Source organism: Zootoca vivipara, chromosome 1 (assembly GCF_965207765.1).
Source record: "Zootoca vivipara chromosome 1, rZooViv2.hap1.1, whole genome shotgun sequence".
Classification (NCBI taxonomy): domain Eukaryota; kingdom Metazoa; phylum Chordata; class Lepidosauria; order Squamata; family Lacertidae; genus Zootoca; species Zootoca vivipara.
In genome coordinates this window covers 77,957,046-77,982,957 of record NC_142582.1, presented here as the reverse complement: position 1 = coordinate 77,982,957, position 25,912 = coordinate 77,957,046, and the positions used below count along the sequence as shown (strand labels likewise).

The 25,912-nt window shown below is 40.5% G+C and overlaps 1 protein-coding gene across 7 annotated transcripts in view; it reads left to right on the top strand.

The window, feature by feature from the left end:
• SHANK2 (SH3 and multiple ankyrin repeat domains 2) overlaps window positions 1-25,912 on the top strand; it is a 339,643-nt gene that overhangs the window by 300,556 nt on the left and 13,175 nt on the right. For 5 of the 7 annotated variants that reach the window (XM_088668485.1, XM_088668502.1, XM_088668509.1 and 2 more), the window contains 3 exons: window positions 8,022-8,152; window positions 14,255-14,366; window positions 16,647-19,062. In XM_088668485.1, the coding sequence (XP_088524611.1) occupies window positions 8,022-8,152; window positions 14,255-14,366; window positions 16,647-19,062 (2,659 nt within the window). Of the gene's footprint in view, window positions 1-1,816; window positions 2,973-8,021; window positions 8,153-14,254; window positions 14,367-16,646; window positions 19,063-25,912 lie in introns of those variants that run through there. The other 2 variants (XM_088668511.1, XM_088668515.1) reach the window with 2 other exon arrangements.

Sequence of the window (25,912 nt, the reverse complement as noted above, 5' to 3'; positions counted from 1 at the left end):
TCGCTGGGCTGGTGGAGCAAAGGTGGGAATTAAAGTGCAAAAGCAGCAGGTATTACATTTAAATTGTCTCATTAAGTCCCTTTTCAACGTATCCATGCAGTGGAAGATCCACGGCTTGCTTGCCGCTCTGTCCCCACATCCATTTTCATAAGGAACTCATGCATATTATATACAAACAGTTTCATTCTCACTTTCCATAAACATGCAACTGGACAGTCTAAACAAACACAAACAGGTGTGAATACTTTGAATGTGAATACGTTAATTAATAGATGGAGAAATTATTAGGGCTCACAACATAATTAATGTTGAGATTAAAAATTCAGTTATATTGAATCATGAAATGTACAAGGCCCTTTAAATGAATATATGGTTGGAGGGGTTCAGGATTTGGAGTGGTGAGAGAGACCATGGGTTTTCTCTAGGATCCACCCCCAACATCCCTCTCCCACTAAAATAACATGGATGATCTCAAAGGATAAGAAATAATAAGAAACATTGTTACAATCAGACACATACATACACCCATGTCCCTCTGGTGCAAATACACAACTCCAAATTAAGTTCATAAGAGCAGCATGTGGTGTGTGTCAATGAGCAGGAGTGACACCTAACCAAATACAAATTCATTTGGAGATTCTGCAAAGCAGGTGCAAATTACTTAGCACCAACCACACAGAGCAACCAGTTCACCAGGAATGATTAGTAGTAGTTACTCTTGTTTACTAGGTAGACTTAGTGAAAATCATGCTGTTCACACACAAATCTTGCTTAAGATTGGGAAATGTACTTTGAATAATTGATTATTATGATAATTTGAGAGGACATCTCAGATAAATATGAATGGGTAAATTGTCCCAGAGGCAGAAGGCTTACTTTATTTCCCCCCCCCCCAACCTAGGACATTTTCTCATTCTTCATTAGCCTGCATAATATATAAAAATGCATAAAGTAACTGCTTAGTTAGAAAGTGCATGCAATATATAATCATTTTAAAGTGTTTGGGGATACATTTTCTTAAGAGTAGATGTGGATTTAAATAACATACATGGACAAATGCCCTTATTTAATGCTTGACCTTTCTTTGTAAACTGCATTGTACACGTGTTATATAATTCTTTATAAAAGTACTCAGGCAAGGAGTCAGCAGGGCAAGTGTAAGGGAAATATTTATCTTCAGACAAACAAAAAACATCCTGGTGAACAATGCCATTGTGCATAATTACTTTCAGTTTAATATTAACAGAAAGGAAATGAATGCATACAGAAGACCTAAGAGACATTGTTCACAGGATAAATTTGATTGACTGTCACACAGATTTTGTGGCAATAATTCTGGAAGGAGTTTAGGGGCGAGATGAAACGCCGGACAAAAGAGAAGATAGCAACCAGTGCTTCAAAAGTTGCCACACAAGCCAGTGGTGGAGCACATCTGACACCACAGGAAGCTCAGGTCGCTTGGAAAGTTGACTCAAAGTTCATCACAGAGATTTCTGACTGTGACATCACTACGCATAGGTGAGCTTTTTGCTAGGTTCACAGACATTTACTGTCACAATCACAATAAGGTGTATTGGAAGATGTTCTTTGGGATCCAGTACAGCTGTATGTGTTATGGGTGCAGCACCTTGTGTATTTTATGAAGTGCCACCTGCACTTTTCACTCTCTAAATTTTAGTCTGCCCAACTATTTGCCCAAACACAAACACTCTGGTTTCCCAACTGGCTTCTTTCTGTGTGTTGTCCGATGTATGTAGATTCCTCCATCTGCCTGGCCTCAGATACAGTGGTTGTTGCTCCTCTATTTGATTGCCAGATGTCACTGGGCAGCAAGATGGGGAGGTTCCTGGATCTTCTGGACAGCCCAGGCACCAGAGAGGAAGTTCACCATCCACACCGGCAGAAGAGCAAGAATCCTCGGTGCCAGCTTCTGATGAAGATTCACCAGCCAGAACGACAGAGAGCTGGCCATGGCCATTGTCATCATCTGAAACACACAGCAACCTGGGGGAAGATTTTGAGGGATTTCCAACACCAGAGCGGACTCCGCAGTGTACAATGGACATACAATCTCCTGGGGATCAGTCTCTCAGTAGGACTCCCCAATATGAGAGTGACTCTCCTGTGGAGGGAAATGATGAAATGAACGAAGAGCACCATGGTGTTCAGCCTGTCCCTAGGGATCGGGGTTGGAGAGGGCAGACTCAGCTGTCAGAGGGGGAGAGGTTATTAATGGAAACCAATAGTAGGATTGTACAGCTGCTGGAAAATATCAAGAGAGAGCATGCACAGTCCATGGGTCTCATGTCACAGTCCATGGGCCGGATGGAGCTGCAGCTAGGCATTGTGGCTACATCCACAAGAGCCATCCATAACTACCTGTCTGAGATTTTAGCTTTCCTCAAACAACCAAGGACACAGGTCCTTGAAACACGTATCTCCCAAAGAGCCACCCCTCATGTTGAGTTAACGAGTGCCTCAACGTGGACTGGCGAGGATGCAGTGGCAATGCCCACTGGATACTTACCAAGGGATGAAGGGATTAATGACTCTCAAGAAACACTGCAAGCCACGCTGCCTCGTCGCAGTGGCCGAATGCAGAGAGCCATAACAGAAAGGGCCTCGTTGCCCATGCCCATGCGCCAAGCAAAGGGGGGAGGGAAGAAAAAATAATTTATCACACTAGTGATAGTATTTTTAAGGTTTTTTTTAATGTGCCTGTCCTTTTAATTCTTAGCCATAAGGCCATGAGTGGCAGAACTTGACCATTTTTACATTTGGCTAACATTGTATTCTGGCTGACTAGATTAGTCTTACATTTTGTAGTTTATATTTGCATTGTTAACAATGTGTGCTACTGGTATTTGAAGAACATTTGCTTCTGTTCTTTCACTTCAGCTTCATGAGAGCATTTTTTTTATACTGTGCCAGACATTCATTGCTTTTCTTACAAATACAAATCATTTCTGGACACAGTTGTTTTTTGAGTTTTCTTTTTCCATTATCCCCCCTTCCCCCTTTCCCTCTGAGCAGGCATTCTGGAGTTTTTGGTAAGTATGTGGGTCTTGGCAATATTCGCCTCAGAAATTGTGTTCGATCAGTCTTTGCCTGGTGTTTCTGGCATGCTGGCCTGAGGTATTGGGATTAGCCTGTAAGTGCCTTTTTTGATAATAATCTTATCCTCTGTGGGTCTGACCAGATTAATCTCTTGCCTATTTTGTGGAAATTACATATCTTGGCTGGGTTGTGTAATAAGCAACATGCCAGGACTATATTGCAGCATTTGTGACTCGTACAAAAACAGTGCCAGCAAACCTATCTAGGCACACGAACGGCACTTTCAAAAGCTCCTTCCTTGTTGAACTGATGGTTTGGCGAGCAACATTGTTATCCCATGGGGAAGTTTGGAGATTTAGAAACAGAGGAAAATAGCAATGCATTTATTGTATGTGAATCACATAAAGAAATACCATAGGAGAAACTGTCCCTAATACTATCACAGATACTTACAGATCAAAGCAATCGCCTTCCTTGTAGCTAGACCTTCTCAGAATTTAAGAGTCATAACACGCTGCTGCACACTGTGCCACAATGTCTAAATAACAGCTTTGCATTGCAGACGATATGAAAATCTCTCCTCTTCCTTTAGGCCACCTCATTTACTGAGGCTAAGAGTGGTCCTAGCACACTAGGCAGATAACTAATGCACATTGGTTGGAGAGCATTTTTATTACTGTTGGGACTGCCTCTGTGTGGGTTGGTTAAAAAGCGGGACACAAAAGCATCTAGATGCATGTAAGGAATACAGAGTGGCTTCTGAGTGGTACTCGAGATCATCCTGTTTTCACCACCAAACTGGGTTGTGTGGTTGCCACCACTGTTACAGGCACAGTGTAGGCCCTGCTTCACTTTCCAGTTTCACTTTGGAGCTAAATTCCCTAAAGAGCACATTTGTGAGAGCATATTTATCAAGCCCGTATCTAAATCCAAGTTTGTGGCTGTATCTAAACAGGTTGTGGGCCATCTCTTCCACCTCCTTTTGTTTCAGACGGAAGAAAACCTGAGAGCAAGAAGCATTTTGCTGCAGTACAAACCAGCCATAATATGCTTAGTGAAATATTTGCTTGTGGCTGCTTTTTGCTAAGTGACTGGGCTAATGGTGAAATGCAGCTAGTGTGGGCGAACCCCTCATGCAGGCACAACTTACGGTTCAGGTATCTGTCCTGAGAGACGAGCTGCCATGGGTGTGCTGTCTTGACCACAAACTCAAAATGCACCCGGTCTGTCGGGGGTGACCTTTCACACCTGCATACCACTTGTGCCCCATCTGTGCCTGTTTTATTTCTTGTTTGTTAAACACAATATACCATATTTTTCCGTCTATAAGACGCCCCCATGTATACGACACCCCCTATTTTGGGGGACTCAGATTTAAGAAAATGGGGGGAGATGGCCCCGTGTATAAGATGCCCCCTCATTTTTGACATTATTTTTAAGGGGAAAAACCTAGTCTTGTACTTGGAAAAATACCGTATAAATAGATGCCTTTATAAATAAATAAATTTCAAACTGAAGCATGTAAGAATCATGATGCAAGAATGCACATTCTTACAAAATTACATTTAAAAAACCAACCAAGGGGGATGTGTCACAAGCAAGTATGACCCACAAGTCCAGTCCAATGGATTTTGTTAAGGTTCCAATGTAGCTTTCAAAGTCCTAAAACAAAAACAAGCTGCACAGCTCTTTGAAAATTAGCCTTTTATTAATATGTTTGAAAAGGGAAATACATGGAGTTCCACAAACATCCTGAGATCAGCCTAGATCTACAGTATAATGAAGATGTGTTTATTTGCACTATGTCACTCTAAAAGTGTGATGGAATTGGAGAGGGAGGTATTCAGAATTTGACAAATATACTACAGTTCAAACATAACCATTGTTGGAAAGTCCAGGTTTCCTCCCTAAATTTAATGCATTAAATTTGTTGGGTTTTACTGCATCCCAACTTCAGTACAGTATGTGATTAAAAAAATCAGCACAAAAATCCATTCTTTGCAGTAATATACAAAGCCCCCTCCCCATTCCAACTTGTTTCAGCTATCTGTGATTAGAAGGGGTTGCAATACCTGCCATTTGAGTGGAAAAAGCTGTAGGGCAAGGAGAAATGAGCTGACAATAATAAGATCAACAAAAGATAGAGTTTCCCACTAACCCAATGTGTGGTAGCAATATCAGATTTTGTTAGCGAATACCTGCAAACTGATATTGTAGTCAGATCTAGTGCTTGGATCAGACTTCCAATACTGTCTTGCAAAATAATGGAGGTATGCATGGTTTTTTCTTGTATCTGTCAAAGCCTATTCATTATTTCCCTGTAGTTCTCATTGTCTGGCTAGAAATATGGCTACGTGCGTCTTTTCAGTTACAAAAGTTATGAGTTTTTATGTGGAATATTACACTATTTGCAGACATTGAGTAACAAATACTTCCCATCTTCAAAATCTTTCACTGTTGATCGCAAAAAGTTTGTGGCATCATTTACAGGACTAGAGAGGCATAACAAAAAATCTTCCCTCTTGGTGGTGGATATACCAGCATACCCAAATGTCAAAGATGAAACCTGTATGGCAGGCATCCCCAAACTTCGGCCCTCCAGATGTTTTGGACTACAATTCCCATCTTCCCCAACCACTAGTCCTGTTAGCTCGGGATCATGGGATTTGTAGGCCAAAACATCTGGAGGGCCGCAGTTTGGGGAAGTCTGCTGTATGGTTTATGTTTTACTGCAAATTGGAAAGGTTTAGTCATAGTTTGAAATATTAATACTCAGATTTCTGCTAAATTGAGTATAAATCTATCACATTTGAATCCTTTAAAAAGCAGGCAAACAAAAAATAGAATACTGAAAGATATTAATATTTACAAATAATCTATTGCATTGTCCAGTTCCATGATGTTGGCAATAGATCTTGAGCCTTCTCAGTGACTTAAGAATCTGCTTTTCTATGACAGTTTTCTTCACAGGTAGAGAAGTTAACTGTGATTCCTATAAACACCATTGCCCTGATCCAGCTACCCCTTGTGGGCACAAGGGCTCTGATGCACGCACAGAACTCACCCAGCCACGGGATCTTCTCCATTCACTTCAGTGGTCGAGGCATCTCTGGTATCACATGGATAGAGATATGCACATAGATCTTTTCCATCCACTGCAGTGACTTGAGAAACCCACACATGCAGGGGCTCCTTGTGCACATTGCAACACACACGGGGCTCTGGTTCAGGAAGCGTCTCTGCATTTAACTAGATGTGCTACAGTAAAAGCCATTTTCCTTTTCCCTTACATATCTAATTACAATCTCTTATTTCAACACTCTGCACGGGTGGTATTGCCTGTAGGAAATTGAGGTGACTGTATTGAGTTGGTAACTAATGGGCTAGTTTCTCTTTCTTCCTAAAGCAGTTTGCAATGCAGGTATTTTGTATTTAATTATAGAAAAAATCAGTTGGGAAGTATGATGCTTTTAAGACTTCCATTGTCAGATATGAGGGGGAAAATTATATTGGTGGGCAATGGAGTCTCTTCCAATTGTTACATAACTTTTTATGTATGCATATATGCCGAGTATCCAGGGCCCTGTGGTTAGGATGAATATTTTGCTAACTTTGCTATGATATTCTAAATGTTAAAAAAACACCACTGCATATATATTATCAGACTGCATTCTCTGAACATTGATACTGAAGGTGTGGCAAAGAAAGAATATAGGACTATTTTTTATAGTATATGGTTGGCTCTTATTCCAAGTGTGGAGGATGAATTGATGTGTGATCTTAGATCAGTAAAATGACTCAGTTTCAACCTAAAGGGATGATACCCATTGTAATGCTATAATCCAGTTGTTGCTTAACACTAGATTTGAACATTCCTCTTGCATCTTAAAAGGAAATCACTTGTATCGATTGCTTCTATTTTGGTTTGTATTTGTAATTTGTTGCATCCTGCATTGTGCCTATTGGACCCAAATTTTCCTGTGCTACAAAGGGTAGAGATGAAATTTGTGTGGTTAGCCTCTATAGTACACTTAAAACTTGAGGGCTGATTCTCTCCATGACATTGTCTGTGATGGGCTGCTTTTATTTATCCAGCTCAGATTAGTTTTCCTACCTTTTGTCCATAGCAAAGTGGTCATACTATGACTTTGAGATCACACTTTGATGGTCATCACTCAACACACTCTTTGAACATTTGTGGCAAACAGTAACACCATCTGAGTTTGTGGTCAAAATGTTTCATGACTACTTCCTCATAGGCAAATGCAGGAAAATAGTACTCCAGAGTTTAGAAAGTGGTTTGCTACTAACAACTTGGCCATGAGAATTAGCCCTGAGATATTAATTGCCAGGCTTATAGCAAAGTTTCTAAAGAAGATTTGAAACTTGACCCATTGGACCTAAGTATGATTCATTTAACATTTAGTAGTCCATAGAAAATTAAGTATTTGCATATTTAAGAGACTTTAAAAATTCCTGTTATAGCAGTGCCAGATCGTTTTGTCTAATAGCCTGACATCAGGAATAGGTTACAAAGTAATAGCATAAAGAGCACTTTAAAATACCTATTATTGTCTAAAATTTCATTAGCATTCTAGTGACTACTGTGTGGAATAGTGCTCTACAGGTGTAAAAATTCTAAAGGTTTTCTTTCCATTTCTATATAGATATTTTCCCTTCACATTTTGAAGGTTTGAAGAAGAGGATTGTTTTTCGAGTCACACTAAGTAAACATTAAATGCATGCAGGCTTAAAACTAAAGCATGCATGTTACGCAGCAGCAATAAAAGTGCTCGGCTTGCACGACTTACGATGCTGAAGCATTGCCTTGTTAAATTGCCAAAATCCCCTTTTTATTTGCATCTTTTAAAAAAAAGTTAAACTCTTAATTTCACTTTGCATTATTTAGATTTTCAGTCTTTGGACAAATTGGATTTATTTTAGCAAATATTTCTGTGTTACAGATAAAGTTGATGAAATAGTACCAGTTTCCAAGCCATCAAGAATTCCAGACAATGCAGCCGTGGACTCAAGAGTGGCAACAATTAAACAACGACCTTCCAGCAGATGCTTTCCCTCAGCTACGGATATGAATGTGAGTAATGGCTCTTGTAAATGTACTTAAGAGTTCTGAGATCTTGACTAAATTAAGATCTTTCCAGATTCCTAATAGCAGAGGATAATCCTCCAAGCTTTCCTTTTCTTTTTGCACACTTATCCTTAATTATTCTGACTTGTGCCCATGATCGCCTTCTGGAATGACTCTCCTCACTGTAACGGATTAATATTTCTTTCCTAGGAAAATTTACTTGGAAGTTAGTCCCATTGAAGTCAATGAGAGGCACCTCTATAAGTGTGATATATTAGTGTACTGTAAAATTACACCTTCGTTATACCATATTCTTGAACTGGATCCATTGCAATGGTATATTCAAATGCCCTTTTAATGGCTAGTTTCCAAAGTTGGAAATCAAGATCAAAACCTTCCTCATGATTTATTGTAATTGTGCAATGGGACTATGTCTAGATATGAAATAGATCTAAATATTGAATCAGATCTTGTCCAAGGATCACACATAATGAGCTTATATCTCTTCCTAAATTTGGTCATTGTACAGTGCAGTATGATGTATTTCTTTTCCTTCCCATCAGAAATGCTGCTCAGACCAAGAAATAGGTTCTGTCCAGAATGACAAATTTGCCACCTATTTCACAAATACTGTCATTCATAGAATTTGATATGACTTCAGAAGTTCAAATACCACGACTAGTGTGGATGGCTCTGCCTTGTACAAGTTGTGTGCATCAGCTACTCTTGATTTCCCCCTACCGAGGCAGGAAGAATTAAGGGGAAAACTGACCTGCTGTTAGTTGGATTGCTGTGTGTTCTGGTTGATGATGGACAACATAGAGGAAGTAATGGCCTCAGTTGGATGGAATAATAAATATTCTCCTCCTCAGGGAAGGCATGCCAAAGAAATATGAAACTTCTGGTTGTCTTGCTCAGCTCTGCCTTTGATACTTCTAGCTAATCTAAAGTTTTCCCTTTTCCAGTAAGCTTTTGGGATAGCAGTTTACTTCACTGTATAAGATACAGTTTCTGAACTCTAACTCCTTCAGCCACAATTTGCAGGGCAATAGATGGCATTGCATCCTGTGGCTCCCTGTAACACTTCAGGAACTTCTGATTCTGTGTTTTTCAGGTGCTTGAGGCAGATGTTTACAGAACCTTTATTGATTTAGCTTATTGCAGAAAGGAAAGTGCCAGAGCAGGGACGTCGCAATAGGGGGCGAGGGGGCGGGCGCCCTGGGTTCTACTCTGTGGGGGGCAGCACGGTGCCCCCTCCACAGACAGCTGCCGCTACAGCGGTGGCACGACCGCCATCGCGGAGGCCCCAATGTTGCTGGCCTCGGCCCTTGCCTCTTCCTGGTGGGGTGGAGGCTAAGGGTGGGCCAGAGAGCAGCGTCAGCAGTGGCCGCTGACACCCCTCACCGCTCCACCTGAGTAAGAAGAAGCACAAAGCGTGTGGCACTCTGATCCATAGCACGCTTTGTGCTTCTCCCTACTCAGGTAGAGCTGACACCCCTCACCGCTCCGCCTGAGTAGGAAGAAGCACAAAGCGTGCTATGGATTGGGTTGTCGGCGGCGCCACTCTAGCATCGGGATCCTCGGATCCAGACGCTGGAGCACCGCCCCCGGCAATATGATCCGTAGTGCGCACGTGCGAGGAACCTGCTCCATTGTGCGCATGCGTCTTGACGTAGTGACGTTACGTCATGACGTTACGTCACGACGCATGCGTCACGATGGATCGGGTTGCTGCCCCGGGCAGCAGAAAGGCTCTGTACGCGCCTGTGCCAGAGGACAGAAGCATAATCTCTTGAGAATATTTTTGAAGAATTGAGACTGCACTGGAATAGTGTGAGGAGGTATTATATATCAATATGCCAATGACACCTAAGCTTACCTGTCCACATCAACTTCTCTTCCCCAACCCATTGTTTCTAAATTATTCTTTTTAATTTTAAATTTCTTTAGAAAAGTTATAGCCCAGTCTTCAGCCAAAAAGGCTCCTTGAGTGGCTTGCATACAATCAAGATGGTCCCTGTCTGTCAGCTTACAATAAAAAAGAAACAGCACAGAAGGAAAAGCGTCCAGGGGATGAAGGGTGGGAAAATTCAGAGGCCAATTCTTATAGTTTAAATACTAGTTATTATCATGACAAGGCAGGATGGAATCAGTTTAGGGACAGGAGGTGTCTGATAGAGCTGGCCTTTCAGTAAAGCTATGGAATGAACCCCACTTCTTATCTCTCCCACTATTCATTTGCAAAATAATCATTTTCACTTTTATTCTCTATGCACTACTTATGCATTATAAAATTATTTATGTTATTCAGCAGTCTTGTTCCTCCTCACCTAAAATTCCAGCCGTTTAGCATCTACTTCCTCTGAAGCATTTTGCACTTTTGCAGGGAGTTGGGGAGGGGAGATGGGCTTTCTTCAGATGTGCTGTATTCTTCTTTCAGGAGGAAAATAGACACTGATACATGTATTGCTTTTATATTTGTGTTTTGTTGTTGTTTTTTTAAGAAAAGAATTGAGTCTAGGTTCTGGACTGGAGGACAGTGCCAAATCTATCATTAAAATGAAAAAATTGTGAACTCTTGGGTCACACAGTACAGCTGTGGGGGGACGGGGACAGGAGTACTGTTTTGGGGGGATGGGAGGTGGGCAGGTATGGAGGACTCCCTGGTCCTGAATGGGGTAACTGTGCCCCTGAAGGACCAAGTGCGCAGCCTGGGAGTCATTTGGGACTCACAACTGTCCATGGAGGTGCAGGTAAATTCTGTGTCCAGGGCAGCTGTTTATCAGCTCCATCTGGTACGTAGGCTGAGACTCTACCTGCCTGCAGACTGTCTCGCCAGAGTGGTGCATGTTCTGGTTATCTCGCGTTTGGACTACTGCAATGCACTCTATGTGGGGCTACCTTTGAAGGTGACTCAGAAACTACAACTAATCCAGAATGCGGCAGCTAGACTGGTGACTGGGAGTGGCTGCAGAGACCACATAGCACCAGTCTTGAAAGACCTACATTGGCTTCCAGTACATTTCCGAGCACAATTCAAAATGTTGGTGCTGACCTTTAAAGCCCTAAATGGCCTTGGTCCAGTATACCTGAAGGAGCGTCTCCACCCCCATTGCTCTGCCCGGACACTGAGGTCCAGTGCCAAGGGCCTTCTGGTGGTTCCCTTGCTGCAAGAAGGCAAGTTACAGGGAACCAGGCAGAGGGCCTTCTCGGTAGTGGCGCCTGCCCTGTGGAATGCCCTCTCACCAGAGGTCAAAGAGAAAAACAACTACCAGACTTTTAGAAGACATCTGAAGACAGCCCTGTTTAGGGAAGCTTTTAATGTTTAATAGATTGTTGTATTTTAATATTCTCGGTTTCCCCAGCCATTCTGGGTGGCGTATAAATAATAAATTATTATTATTATTAGTTAGAAACAGATATTGCAAAAATGACAACAGATCAATTTTTTCACTCGGGGGTTATGCTTTGTAAAGTAAGAATCCAAAGGACTGTTTACTGGCAAAGTATAATGTGTGCATCTTGCCCTTTATGAGTAAAAGCATGAACCTGCTAAATTGCTAGGATAATGTTGTTTTTTAATGAACATTAGTGGAGCTCCAAGAGTTTTAGTTTTTATTTTACTTACACTAATCCATATTCTCAGGGTTCTCCTTGTCTGTTCTACCGTGTTTCTCCGAAAATAAGCCATACCCCAAAGATAAGCCATACCCCGAAAATATGCCATACTCTGAAAATAAGCCATACCCCGAAAATAAGCCATAGTGATAGGCAGTTTAACCTTGTAGGTTAAACTGTACCATACTTAATAAAAAAAATAAGACATCCCCTGAAAATAAGCCACCGTGTTGTTGTTTTTTGAGGTGTCTTATTTTTGGAGAAACACGGTATATAGCAAGGATGCAAGGACGAAGGAGACAAAATTGCAGAAATTACATTGATGGACTGACATGTAGTAAGATAACCAAAATAACCCTCATCTGGGCCTCATCTAGGTGGTTGGATTTTAAAAGAACTCTCTAGTCCTTGCATGCACTCTTTCATCCCATCTGAGGTCAATGTGTTGTGGACTGTTGAGGTCACCTGAGAAGACTAGTGAGGTCTTCTAATAGAAGACGTTATCCTTTCACTGTGTATACCTTAGGTTGTTAACTCTTTATTACTCCCTGTAAAAGAGCAAGGAAAACAAGTTTCTATTTCTGTTCTGTGGTTTCTGAATAAATGTGATTGTATTGTATTGTAGAGTGTTTCCTTTTCCTGCTTATTCTTGGGTGCACTGCTAAACTTCCTTAATCCTGGGAGCTCTGGCTCTTTGATTGATGTCAACACAAGTGGCACATACCAAGGTGCAGACAAGAAACTGGCATGCAGGCCTAGTATGAGAAGAGACCCGACAAGTTTCTGTCCCTCCTGCATTCCTTGGAGGGATGGATTCTGCGGTCTTGCGCTATACTCTTGTCCAACAGTTTGTACCACCTGCCCAGTCCTCTGTGGATATCACCTCAATTCCCATACCTTTCCCTTAAGGAACCATATCTATCAAGGCTTCATGGGGAGTTAACAATATACTTCTGTTTCTTCCTTAAGGGGGAAGAAAGAGATTGTTCATACCAAAGCTGAATACTAGCACATTGTGGCTATAGACCTGTTGATTTCTGGATAGCATGTTATGGCTTACTTGTTTATACTCCTTTTCCTACCTTGAAATGTTTAGGAGAGGCGTGCAGGATAATTGATCTAATAATTGATCTCAGACACAAGTCAGGGTTTTGAATGGTGCCTTACCTGCTCTACATTAATGGCTTCTACTCTCAGTTATTGCTTTGCAATATTCTGGTCACCTATGTGTACGGCAGCATATACCACCATTTGAAGAAGATAACAATCCTTTCCTATAAGTGCTTTTCTTCAAATGGGATGTCTGTTCTTAGACATATTGTAGTCCACAAATTTATTTGGAACCATTAGCCAGATTTTCCTTCATCCCAGTTGTCAGGTTCTGAATAGATCCTTCCCTTACCTATGTTTAACATTGTAGCTACTGCAAGTGACTGGGGGAGGGTCTCTTGCAACTCCTGATGCCACTATGAAAGGTTTTGTGAGCCATCATATGTGGCAGACAGGTATGGACAGCTCGGGAAGAAGATCAGTTGTAAGAAATAAACTTGTGATCCATAGAAATGGCTTTCTCTTTTGCCGGTTGAGTACAAATATAAAGGAACGCTTACCCCCTCCATAGCAAAAGCTCATCGTTCACTAGTTTATCAAACCTTCCTTTTTGTGTTGCCATTTTCCTGTGTAATATAGAAATAATCTGTCCAATTTCCCAAGTATCCATTGAAACAAATATTTTGGATGTCTCAAAATATTGGCCAAATTGTGTAGAGTATAATGTACCGTATTTTTTCTCAAATTGTCACTTACTATTTGAAGTGAATATCAAAGCTATGGCCAAGTTTACATGTTTATTTGAATTGTAGCATGTATTTTGATGTTACCATTCTGCTCCAATAACATATAATCCATCTGCCTAGGCCAGATTACATCATTACTAACCACACTATTCACATCTGCCCCAATCACCAGCATGCAATCTGCACCTCATGACATGGTCAGGAATAGAGATAGAAATACAGTGGTAACTGGAAGAGTTACCTGGAGTTGAGAACCTTGCCCCAGGATGAGAACGGAAATTGTGTGCTGGCGGTGCAGCGGCAGCAAGAGGCCCCATTCGCAAAAGCACACATCTAGTTAAGAACAGTTTCAGGTTAAGAACGGACCTCCGGAATGAATTAAGTACCACTGTAGTGATGATAGATAGATGATAGATAGATAGATAGATAGATAGATAGATAGATAGATAGATAGATAGATAGGTAGGCAGGCATGAAAGTGACAATGAAGACATGGAACCAAGGTATTGTGTGTTGTTGTTGTTTAGTCATTTAGTCGTGTCCGACTCTTCGTGACCCCATGGGCCATAGCACGCCAGGCACTCCTGTCTTGTGTAAACCAGCTATTGTGTAAACCAGGCCTATATGTGAGAATGAAACAGAACTTTAAATTATGGCTTCAGGTACAATTATTTTTTCTTTTTGTTTTTTGTAGTCTATGTATGAGAGACAAGGGATTGCTGTGATGCCACCAACAGTCCCTGGGAGTTCCCAAGGCCCATTTCTGGGTGTACCACGAGGTACCGTGAGAAGACAAAAATCAATAGGTAAAATGAAACTTTCTACAAGCGATGTTTCATTATTTTTAACAATTGCTACAGTGTTTGTTTCAAATGTGTTTGTTCATGGGTTGGTTTTGAGTCTTGATCAAATAGTCATTGCGTGAGAACAAACTGGCCCATTCACATGTCATATTGAACCATAAAATAAACTGTACTTTAATGTGAGAGAGTAGAACGCTAATACATGTTTGAGAAAGTGCAGGTATTTTGCTCCTCCCCCTCTCCTCCTGCTGCTGCCGCTTGCCATGAAACAAGATGTGGTTTTGCTTCTCTCAAGTTCATGGTTTATTTTTATCCAAACAAACCATGAGCAGAAGCCAAGGTTTCTTATTGGCTTACTGCTTAGGCTTTGTTTGGGGAAAACAAATTATGAGTCCGGGTTTAGACAACATGACATACCAGACCATGGCTTGTTTCCTGGAAGCACAGCAGGAACAGTGGAAGAGCAAAGCATCTCTGCTTTTTAGAAGCATGCAGCAGCACATCCACATTAAACCATAGCTAATTGTAACCAAGATATAATGTGACATGTGAACCAGGCCAGTGTCCGTCGGTAACACTGACTGAATATTACAACTGAAATTTGTGCTCTTTGAAATATACAATGTCTTAAGTAATTCATTGTTTTTTAGCTTGTTTATTTCAAATATTTATTTACTGCTTATTATCAGAATTTCTTAACCATACAAAATGCATTTATAAATTACAAAATTAATAAGTAACGAAGTATCCATCAGCAGACAATCTCTATAAAGTATGGTAAAATCCAAACCAAATTTAATCCACATTTCAATTTACGTTTATTGAATCACAAGCAGCTACTTTTGCACATTTGAAAAAGTTTTAGCATTCTGATTACCATGTGTAGAATTCTGTTTATATCAGAATGCCAAAAGAAGAATTAACAATTTTACAAAAGACTATATCGGTAAAAGTTACTCAAAGGTTAGTTTTAAACGAAATCATTCTTCTTTGCTTTATAACTGTGTTTTATAATCTTTGTATATTGTGATAAGATGGTATTTTTGTTCAAAAGAATGACAGAAAGCTTTAGGAAAATATATATTAATTGGTCCATTTTGATGTAGAAGTATTTGGTTGTACAATGAGGAAGTTAAATAGAGTCAACATATGCTTCATGAAAATGTATTTTTCTGCAAAATGATGTTGTTTTAGCCATATTGGAAACTTAGTCAAAGGCATAGCTGCCAAGTTATCCCTTTTTTAAAGGGATTTTCCATTATGCTGAATAGGCTTCCTCGCGAGAAAAGGGAATACTTGGCAGCTATGGTCAAAGGTCTTATTCCCCACAATTTCAATTGCTATTCTTGCTGTAAAAGCAGAGACCGAAAAGATACATTTAGCAGGTTGCAATATGGGAGCTAAAGCTGAGAGACAACGTTTTTATTGTCCTTTCTTCTCCTTTATGTTTGAAGGGATATTCCGTTCCCTGGTGAAATAATGATGTTATTATTTAATTCTCTACATAAAAATAGTTATGGGAAATACAGTGAAAGAAATGTGCATTACCAACTATTACAAGGAATAGCAATCAGCCCATAGCTTAGATAGACCCTTTTGCTGCTGTTGTTTCATCCTGAACAGAAACCAGCAAGCCAGCTTCTGTGTAAGGAGAGCATCTCTTTGCTCTCTCTGTACCAGGAAGTACCACAAGTTGCTTGTGAAGCCATTGCTTCATGCTGTGACCTGCCCTGGTTAGTGCTCCACTTCTAGCTTTCCAGCATGAAATCTAGCACCTCATACAACAGGTGGCAATCTCACTCCAAAGTTACATATGTTTGTTTGGAAGATTGTTTCACAATCCACTCTCTTTGCCCATGTAGAAACATTGTTTAATCATGTTTTATGCATGGCCACCTATTCACAAATGCCAACATGCATACCTATTTTTTGTTTTTGTTTTTGTTTTGTTTTTTAAAGCTTTTCTTTCCTTTCTTCTTCCAGTCTTTCACAGCTTTTGGCTGATAACTTCCTTTCATGCACAGTTCATAAAAACATTACTTTAGGGATGCACAATTCTCTGTGCACATATGTAAGAAAATACTGGAAGATCAGCATAGGGACACTGAGGCAAACCAAAATATAAACTGAAGATCTAGTGCAGACATATTCTAAAACCAAACCATGCATAGTAATATATAATACAGTATTTTCTGTACCTGGTTTACTATGTCTTTGGTGACAATGGATGATCATTAAAATTCAAGAGCAATTTAAAAATTGTAGCTTGTGATTTTTTTAAAGGGATAACAGAGGAAGAACGGCAATTTTTGGCTCCTCCCATGCTAAAATTTACCAGAAGTCTATCCATGCCAGACACCTCTGAAGATATCCCTCCACCACCACAGTCTTTACCTCCATCACCACCACCTCCATCTCCTTCTCTTTACAACTCCCCCAAATCTCCAGTGTCTAGAATATATGGGACAATTAAGCCTGCATTTAATCAGAATTCAGGTGCAAAGTTAGCTATTTCAGGTAGATCTGAAAATATGGGAACGGTGATAAGGGACAAAGGGATATATTACCGGAGAGAGATGGACCGTTATTCTCTAGATTCTGAGGACTTATATAGCAGAAATGCCTCAACTCAGGCAAGCTTCAGAAACAAGAGAGGTCATATGCCGGAGAACCCATACTCTGAAGTTGGAAAAATAGCAAGCAAAGCAGTTTATGTCCCAGCCAAGCCAGCAAGACGGAAGGGAATGCTAGTGAAACAATCTAATGTTGAGGATAGTCCAGAAAAAACCTGCTCTATTCCAATTCCAACTATCATTGTTAAAGAGCCATCTACCAGCAGTAGTGGGAAAAGTAGTCAAGGAAGCAGCATGGAAATTGACCCACAGTCTTCAGAGCAACCAGGACAGCTCAGACCTGAAGATAACTTGACTGTCAGTAGTCCATTTGCAGCAGCCATTGCAGGGGCAGTGAGGGATAGGGAGAAAAGATTAGAAGCCAGGCGTAACTCTCCAGCTTTCCTTTCCACAGATTTGGGAGATGAGGATGTTGGGCTATCGCCTCCAATGCCACGTTTGAGACAGTCTAAGTTTAGTGATGAGGGAATGTTTGGTAATGAAGACAACTTTAGGCAACTTGTATCACCATCTCCTATCCCAGCACCTAGAGAGCCTGAAAATATTTTTAATAGCAGTGAATCAAGTAATCAAAGTGATGCAAGGACACCAAACCCTTCAACCCAAACATCAATGGGTTCAGAAAATAATGTGTTGGCAACTCAGAATGCTGGTATGTCCAGTTTGGATAACTATGTTCATCCACTCACAGGGAAATTACTGGATCCAAATTCACCTTTAGCCCTTGCCCTTTCTGCCAGAGATAGAGCCATGAAGGAACAAACCCAGCAAATTCCAGGGAAAGGAGAATCTGGCAAAGCAGACCTTAATAAACCCCTTTATATAGATACAAAGATGAGGTCCAACATCGAAACTACATTTCCAGTGACAGCTACAATTGCTAGGCAAAATATGCGTGGTCCACTCAGGCGGCAGGAGACGGAGAACAAATATGAGACAGATACGGGGAAAGAGAGGAGGCCTGAAGAAAAGAAGAACATGCTGATAAATATTGTGGATACCTCACAGCAGAAGTCAGCTGGTTTGCTCATGGTTCATACGGTAGATACAGCACAGTCCAATGATACCCCTGATGAAACGGAAGAGGAAAGCGCTGAGACAGATGTGGATACTGAAAAGCCACCACCAGAGGTACAGGAAAGTACAGAAACGGTAGAAAGTGGACTAGATGAAGCTGACATGCCTGAGCTACCTGCGTCTCCCTGCAAAACCATTGTAGCAGTTGGCTCCGTTGATGATCCAATCATTTTACCATTCCGTATCCCTCCACCCCCTTTAGCATCTGTTGATCTTGATGAAGATTTCATCTTTACTGAGCCATTACCACCGCCTTTAGAATTTGCTAACAGTTTTGATATCCCTGATGACCATTCTGTCCCAGGCTCTGCACTAACAGACTTGCTGAAACAGAGAAAAAACGGAACTCCGCCTGCTTCGTTCAATCCTACTCAACCCTCAAATTCAATAGACAGTAAGAAGCCAGTGGGTCTTTCAAACTGTTTGCCTGCCTCATTTTTACCACCCCCTGAAAATTTTGATAATGTCACTGACTCTGGGATTGAAGAGGTGGACAGTCGAAGCAGTAGTGACCATCACCTAGAGACAACCAGCACTATCTCAACTGTGTCCAGCATCTCTACCTTATCCTCTGAAGGTGGTGAGAACTTGGATACTTGTACAGTCTATGCAGATGGGCAAACATTTCTGGTGGACAAACCCCCAGTACCTCCTAAGCCAAAAATGAAGCCCATAATCAACAAAAGCAATGCACTTTACAAGGATGCGCTAATTGAAGAAACTGTAGATAGTTTTGTTATTCCTCCACCTGCCCCACCCCCACCTCCTATCAGCGCACAGCCCGGTATGGCTAAAGTTGTACAGCAAAGGACCTCTAAGCTATGGGGTGATGTAACGGAGGTTAAAAGCCCAGTTCTCTCAGGCCCAAAGGCTAATGTCATTAGTGAATTGAACTCAATACTACAGCAAATGAACAGAGAGAAATCATCAAAGCCAGGGGAAGGATTGGAGTCACCTCCAGGAATAAAAACAGCAAGTCTTAGTACAAGGTAAATGCAGCTATTTTTTTTTTAAAGTCTATAGTGTCCGTTAAGTTTAAATTGCCTTTGCTTTCATTAAGCATGAATAATGTGTTAAATACCATTTAATCTTATGTTTAAAATGCATGGTATTGATGCTTCAGTTAAAAATCTACAAAAGACGTTAATTACTATTATGAATCCCCTTTGCCCTTCTTTGTTTATGATATTAACACGTATTGAAATATGCTATCTTTTACTATGCTGCTAGTTAAGAATCAATTTCACCTCTCCTTTCTAGAATCTCTGGTTATGTGTTTTATGGTTTACCCCTAACTTCTCCACATTTAATGAAAAGGTTTCAAAGTGGCTCTAAGTGACATCTGACTGGTTATAGTTCTGATTTAATTTCAAGTTGCTATTGCCTCAGTAGTAGCTGTCTTATTTTGAATGTGTTGAGTAGTTTTTTGTGTTTTATTCTGCATGATACATATTTTTTAGTGTACAAGGCAGAGGGCCATGTGGCGCTGCATGTATCTGCCAAGGTTTTTCATCTTCCTGCTGCAATCCATTACAAACTCCAACAAAGCACTCCTGAGAATCCAGTTGGAGGTGCAAGGAAAGAGAGAAACCAGGAGTCCCACATGCAAATGTAGAAGAGCTTTCTGCTCACACCTTTGGATCCCAGTCGGAATCTCTCTATGCTTTTTTAGTAAATGAAATTTGTCCTTTATTTGATAACAAATATTCCAATGCAACTTTTTTAAAAAAAACACAAAAGTGACACATTTAATCTCAAAAATACTTGTTTTATTGCATGGACTTCAGCACATGCAAGTAAGGAGATGCACTAATGGAACAAATTTTGGTTTCATTTTTAAAAATCAAGTTTCCTGCTGGATCATGCCAGTTGCCCATCGAGTCTAGCATCTTGTTCTCACACTCTGCACATTCAGTTGCTCCAGTGAAGCGATCAACATACATTAATGATTTGTTGTTTGAGCTGTTTGGTTTTAATTGTTGGAAGAAGAGTAGTCACAAAGCCTGTCCTTTAGTATTTTCTAGGGTGGCCAGAGACAAAGGACACAAGGGCTTTTGCACCTCTCTCAATTGTGGAATTTTGTTGGGTGCATCTTATCAAGCAGGGGTGAAAGCAGCTGCACTTTCAAAAACTTCATTTTCTACACAGCTATTAAAAATGTAAGAGGTCTGTCATCCTCTCCTTTCATCAGAGCATACAACTGCCATAAAAAAAAAATGTTACCAATGGTGGCAGAGTCAGCTTTTGCATCCCATCTTCAACCACCCTGCCTTATAACCAGTAGCACTGAAAGATTGCATTTGCCAGACATATTTTTAAAGTCAATATTGTGAAATTTATTGAGCCTTTAGATGGATTTGTTGCACTGGCTGTGATAGGTTCTGGGACTTTCAACTGAAGGTGGTGACCCATGGTAGCGGAACAGTACAGTGATGTAGGAAACCCCAAACTCTGAATGTACCAGGACCTGTTTCCTAGCAAAGTTCAAGCTTCAGCTACATGGCGACAGGTTTTATGTGGTAGAGAATTGCCATGAGTCCCTCTGCCCATTACCATACATCTTATTGCATAATAGAAATGATCTACAGGGATCCTATATGCACAGACACCCAATTCTTGTCTCAGCTCTGACTCAAACTAGGGATGACAAACTAGGGGCAGTGATGAAAATTCTGTGTGGAGCTTCCATATCACGTTACTTTAGGGGTGGGAAAGAGTGGGGGAGGTGCTGTGCTGCTTCTCCACTGTATTAAGCCAAGTGAACATCTAAACAGCAAATGGATACCTAAAAATTATAACTCCTGTTAGTGAATCTAGCAGTTCTTATTTGTTCTTTCCTTTCATTTAGCAATCTGATTTACCGGTGAATAAGCAAAGGGTTCATAAGGTGTACTCTTTGTAAAGTATTTATTTTATTTATTTCACTCCTGCCTTTTTATAAAACATAACTTTTAGGTGTAGGGAGGAAACTATTTTTTACTGATTTCCCCCTTCCTCTTCAATATATGCTCCAGAAGATTTGTGGACCTTCCAGAACAGTGTTGTGGCTGTGGGAAGAAGTGGGGTGGAATCATAAAAAGGGCCTCAGTCATTTTCTTCCAGTTCCAGTAGAAATCTTCTCTGGATCTCAGTCTTTTCCACATATGGAAGAAGCCCTTCTGTTCAGGAAAGGTCAAATTGGAAGCAAACATGTAACATCAGAAGTACTGCTAAATTTCTGTTACTCTATAAATTACAATGTTCTCCCTGTTCCAGGGGTCTGTTGACACTCAGAGGTGCACATGGAATTCCTAAAAATGATGGTTTCCGTTAGTTTCAATGGAGGGAGCTAAAACACAACAGGATTTACTCTTTCCGTTCTTGGCTTAGGTCACAGAGTGAGGAAAATCCAAAGGCACGGAGAGTCATATCCACAAGAGCTTGCTAAATCATGAAGTTTAAGTAATAATCAAAATGTGGCTAGCTTTCTGCTTGTTGTAGAGATGTGAACAGTATGGTTTGTGTGTCTTCAGTGTGTGTGTGTGTGCAGTATTTGGAAATTATAATATTGGACAAAGTATGTAGAGTTGGCAACCAAATTTTCCATGACATTTGTGGCTTTCAGTAAGGGAATGTAGCAATCCTAACAGTATACTGGAGTTCTTTGTGTAGTTCTTTGTGTAGTTGTGGTTTTTTTCCTTTTTCCTTTTGCATACTCTTTCCCATGATACATATTTGTAGTCCATACATAGCTTGTTGTTTGCTGTTGATTAACTTTGCAACTTTCAGTTTAGTATGAAGATTCATTTAATTTTAATAAGCAAATTAAGGTAATTTATTCCTGTGCTGCATACTTATTTAAAATGTGTCCACTCAGCTGGCAGTGGAAGTCCCAATTATAAACTAGCTTAAATGTTAAGGTACTTCACAGTAATTGTATCAGTGTGAGTCTTTCCTATGGTGCCAGTACACTCACCTTTTAATCAGATTTCCCTAATGGGGTATAACAAATATAACAAAGCTAAAAATATATGAATTAAACTAGACAGAATTAAGATAGTTTAAAGAAAAAGGATGCCACTCTATATCGACTGTCATTGTCAATTTTATTTACAAGCTTATCTTGTAGTATCATTCGGATACAGATTTCCCTGAAAACTGTTTATTTTTCCACATTGCTATAGTTTGTAAGTGCTAGAAATGAAAACCCCTGACACATCCATATACTGATATTTGAATAATGGAAGGGCTTTTTCCTTATTGACTTTTATGTAGGTTTGCCTTATTTCAAGAAGTAAAAACCAGGACACCCTGAATGTTGAGCTTTTTTTTTTTTACCGCCATGATTTATTCAATTGGACATATGGCAGCCCTATTTTATGGTATTGATTTAGGCATGGGCGTAGCCAAGAGGAGCAGGGGGGCAGTAAACAACAGAATTACTTAACTAGCTGACCAATCACATTGGTTCTGCCCCCCCAACAAAAGTCCTGGCTACGCCCGTGCATGTGTGCATTAGAAGGCACCACCAGCTGTAGAACAGGGGGTTTCTGAGAGTGTACAAAGCCTTGAAAATTGCTTTGGGAGAGTGCTCTCACTAATTTACATGCACACAAACACACACCCAGCAATTCACACATTCAGCAATTGCTTCTTGCTGTAGGCAAGTGTACAAAGGGCAAAATTAAGAGTGCTCTTAATTCCTCCCATCACACACACTTGAAAAGATATAAGCAGACTACTTCCATACCAGTCTTAAGAGTTTGGATGTTTCCAAACGAGTTTTCCACCCTTTGGAGGAAAATAATATTTCAACTACTATGCATTTCAAAGACACGTGTGTGTGTGTGTGTGTGTGTGTGTGTGTGTGTGTTATGCCATCAAAACCAAGTGCACGGTAAAATGTGTTTACCTTGCCAAAAGAAAAGAATTAAGTCCTTAGCTGAATTCAATCTGTAAATGATAAGCATAAAAAACCAGTCCCTGAGCAGATGGGTTAGTTTTTGTCCTTTGTACTCCCATCCTGCTTTAAGCTGTTTATGGGAAGAAATTGGGTGTCCTTGCCACATAATTTATTAAATTAATCTTACAAAAAGGAAATTATAAAGACCTTGCAAAAGCCTGTTGATTATCAGAGAGCAGCTGTTTGAGTTCCTTCTCCCCAACTTTTATTATAAATTCTATACTCCCCACCACCACCACCCATTCATAAATATGCAGGTAAATACATTAGCAAGTAAATCAGCAGGTTAATCTACCTCTGAACCAAATACTTGTATTATCCACTGAATAATTACTGTATCAATAGAGTAAAGGAGGTAACTGAAGAGGGAAAGAAAGTGGGGGGGAAGCATCTTGGAACAGTTTAGGCTGGAACCAGCATCTGTTATCCTGGAGGTTTATTCTAATCCATAATGATGTTACTGGTTTAACGGCCGTGTTACTGAGATTTAACAATAGTTGCAGGGTTGCCAGCCTGAAACAGTTGACTTACGGTAATATCTTCTTATTCAGGGAAGATTCTGTTCTTCTGACACTCTTTTGTACGCTAGTGATATTTTTTGCTATATTATATGTCCTCAGTCCTTCCTGAACCCAGGGGGTATTCAAGTGTTTCATTGCCATGCATTAATATACTGAGTTGTAAATGTTTCAGTGTCAACACAATTTTGTCCCAGACAGGTAAGTGAAAGGTAAATCAAGAAGATGAGTATATGCATTGGCAGATGTTGAATTGGTCACCTTTGAACTTCATAACCTTAGAGTTTCATAAATAAGCCAACAATCATAGAGGGTTTTTTTAAGCTGAACTTTATTACATCCTTTACTTTCACTTCATCTTGTTAACTGTTTGTCGGCCAATTTTGCAGATGCTTTTGCTTTGTAACTCTACAGTGTCTCAGTCATTCCATTTTGTCATTTTATTTGCTCTCATGACTGCCGTTAACAGAAGAGGGGCATGCTGAAGTGCCATGAAGTAAGTGACGACCAAAGGGGGTTTATATGGGGTTTGTTTCATTTTTTAATCCATGCATTGGTTTACATTAGTTACTTTTTGTTCGTTTTTCATTCATAGTTTGGATTAGATATTTCTCCTATCCAGAAGTGGTAGCCATTATTTAAAATTCACCATAGGTCTTCAACATTAGACCCTTTCTTACTTAAATTTCACCAGTACTCATAGTACTCCCAACTCTAGAGTTGGTGAAAGTGTGTAGTTAAAAAATAAATAAATTAAAATATGAGGAATTGAGCCAGGGGGGGGGGGATCAGCAAAAGTCAGCCATGTCTAAGCCTTGTTGAAATCAGTGACACAGTCAAATGCTTAATTTATATTGCATTGTACTTGTAAAGCTTCTTACCTAGTGTCAGTGATGGCTGGTGCCCATTGGGAATGATAGGGCAGAAGGCCAGGTGACCAACAGTAGATAGAGCCAGAGCCAGTGATTGACAGAGCCATCCCCTAACTCAGGCATCCCCAAACTGCGGCCCTCCAGATGTTTTGGCCTACAACTCCCATGATCCCTAGCTAACAGGACCAGTGGTCAGGGATGATGGGAATTGTAGTCCAAAACATCTGGAGGGCCGAAGTTTGGGGGTGCCTGCCCTAACTGGTTAAAAGTTGGAAGTCAAACAGGTGTGAGTTGCTGAGAGCAGAATGAGGTTGATGGGGCAATGCCCATTAATCCCAATGGACCAACCTCCACTGCCTAGTATGGTGGCATGAACTATTGGCACAAACTATTAAGTTATTGTTCAGGTTGCTGAAAGTTTTCAGTTGAATTTTTGCGAGGGAAAGGCAGAGTGTCAGTTTGGTTGGGAGTAAGAAGTTGCACGGGGGCAGACTAAGGACTGAAAAGAGGTCCTGGGTTGTAGAGAAGTTAATGGACAGAATATTTAGAGGCAAGGGATCCAAAGAAAGGCTCTGGGGAGGAGAATCTTGAAAATAAAGTAAGCAGAGAATGGGGAAAGGTGCAAAGATGGCACAACTGTGGCAAAAGTGGTCTCTGAATAAACTTCACATAGCTTATGACACTCCTGACATGCTGTAGAAGGAGAGCTAGGTAGGCTAGTTAAGAAAAATGTAGGGTAACAAAGTAGCTGTTAGGAAAATTCTGCCAGTTATTGCTTCTGCCTTTAGTGTAGCGTTGTGATCTGGCAACAGTACCAATAAGCAATGCAGGTGAGTGTATTTCATATAATGAGATTTTCTAGACAGCCATTTCTTCTACTATAGAATTGTATTGCACATAATGATGGTGATAGCGAAGCCTCTGGTATTTGTTGGCTGAGCTGGTGCAAACTCATGCACTTTCCCAACTGCCAAGGAAACAGTGTTGTCAGAATATTTTCTGAGACAAGGAAGACCTCTGAAAAATTGCATGGTGCTGAAGGACTAGAAAGTCTATGGGGGAAGAGAGATGAATGCTGTGGAGAATCTACATGCAGCCGATTGGCTAAAGCAGTGGGACAAAGTAGGCAGTGCATTAGAAAGCAGACGTCTGAGGAAGTGATGGGTGGGGAAGAGATGGGAGTTTAAGAAAACAAGAGCCAATGAAAACTTCAGATGGGGCCTAGGATGAGGTTACCAGATTTTTTTCAATGACTCCAGGGATGTAAAATAAATAAATAAATAAATAAATAAATAAATAAATTGTGTGTGTGTGTGTGTGTGTGTGTGTGTGTGTGTGTAAAGTTAATTTTAAAAAATTAAGAAGTAATAACTTCTCTTCTATGGTCTCTGTTGCATGGCCTTCCTCAGGGTCCCGGTCTGCTTTCTTGGAGCACTAGTCGTGCTTCCATTCCCTCCCTCTCCTTCCTTGCACTGCGATCCCCTACAGCAGGCGTCCCCAAACTAAG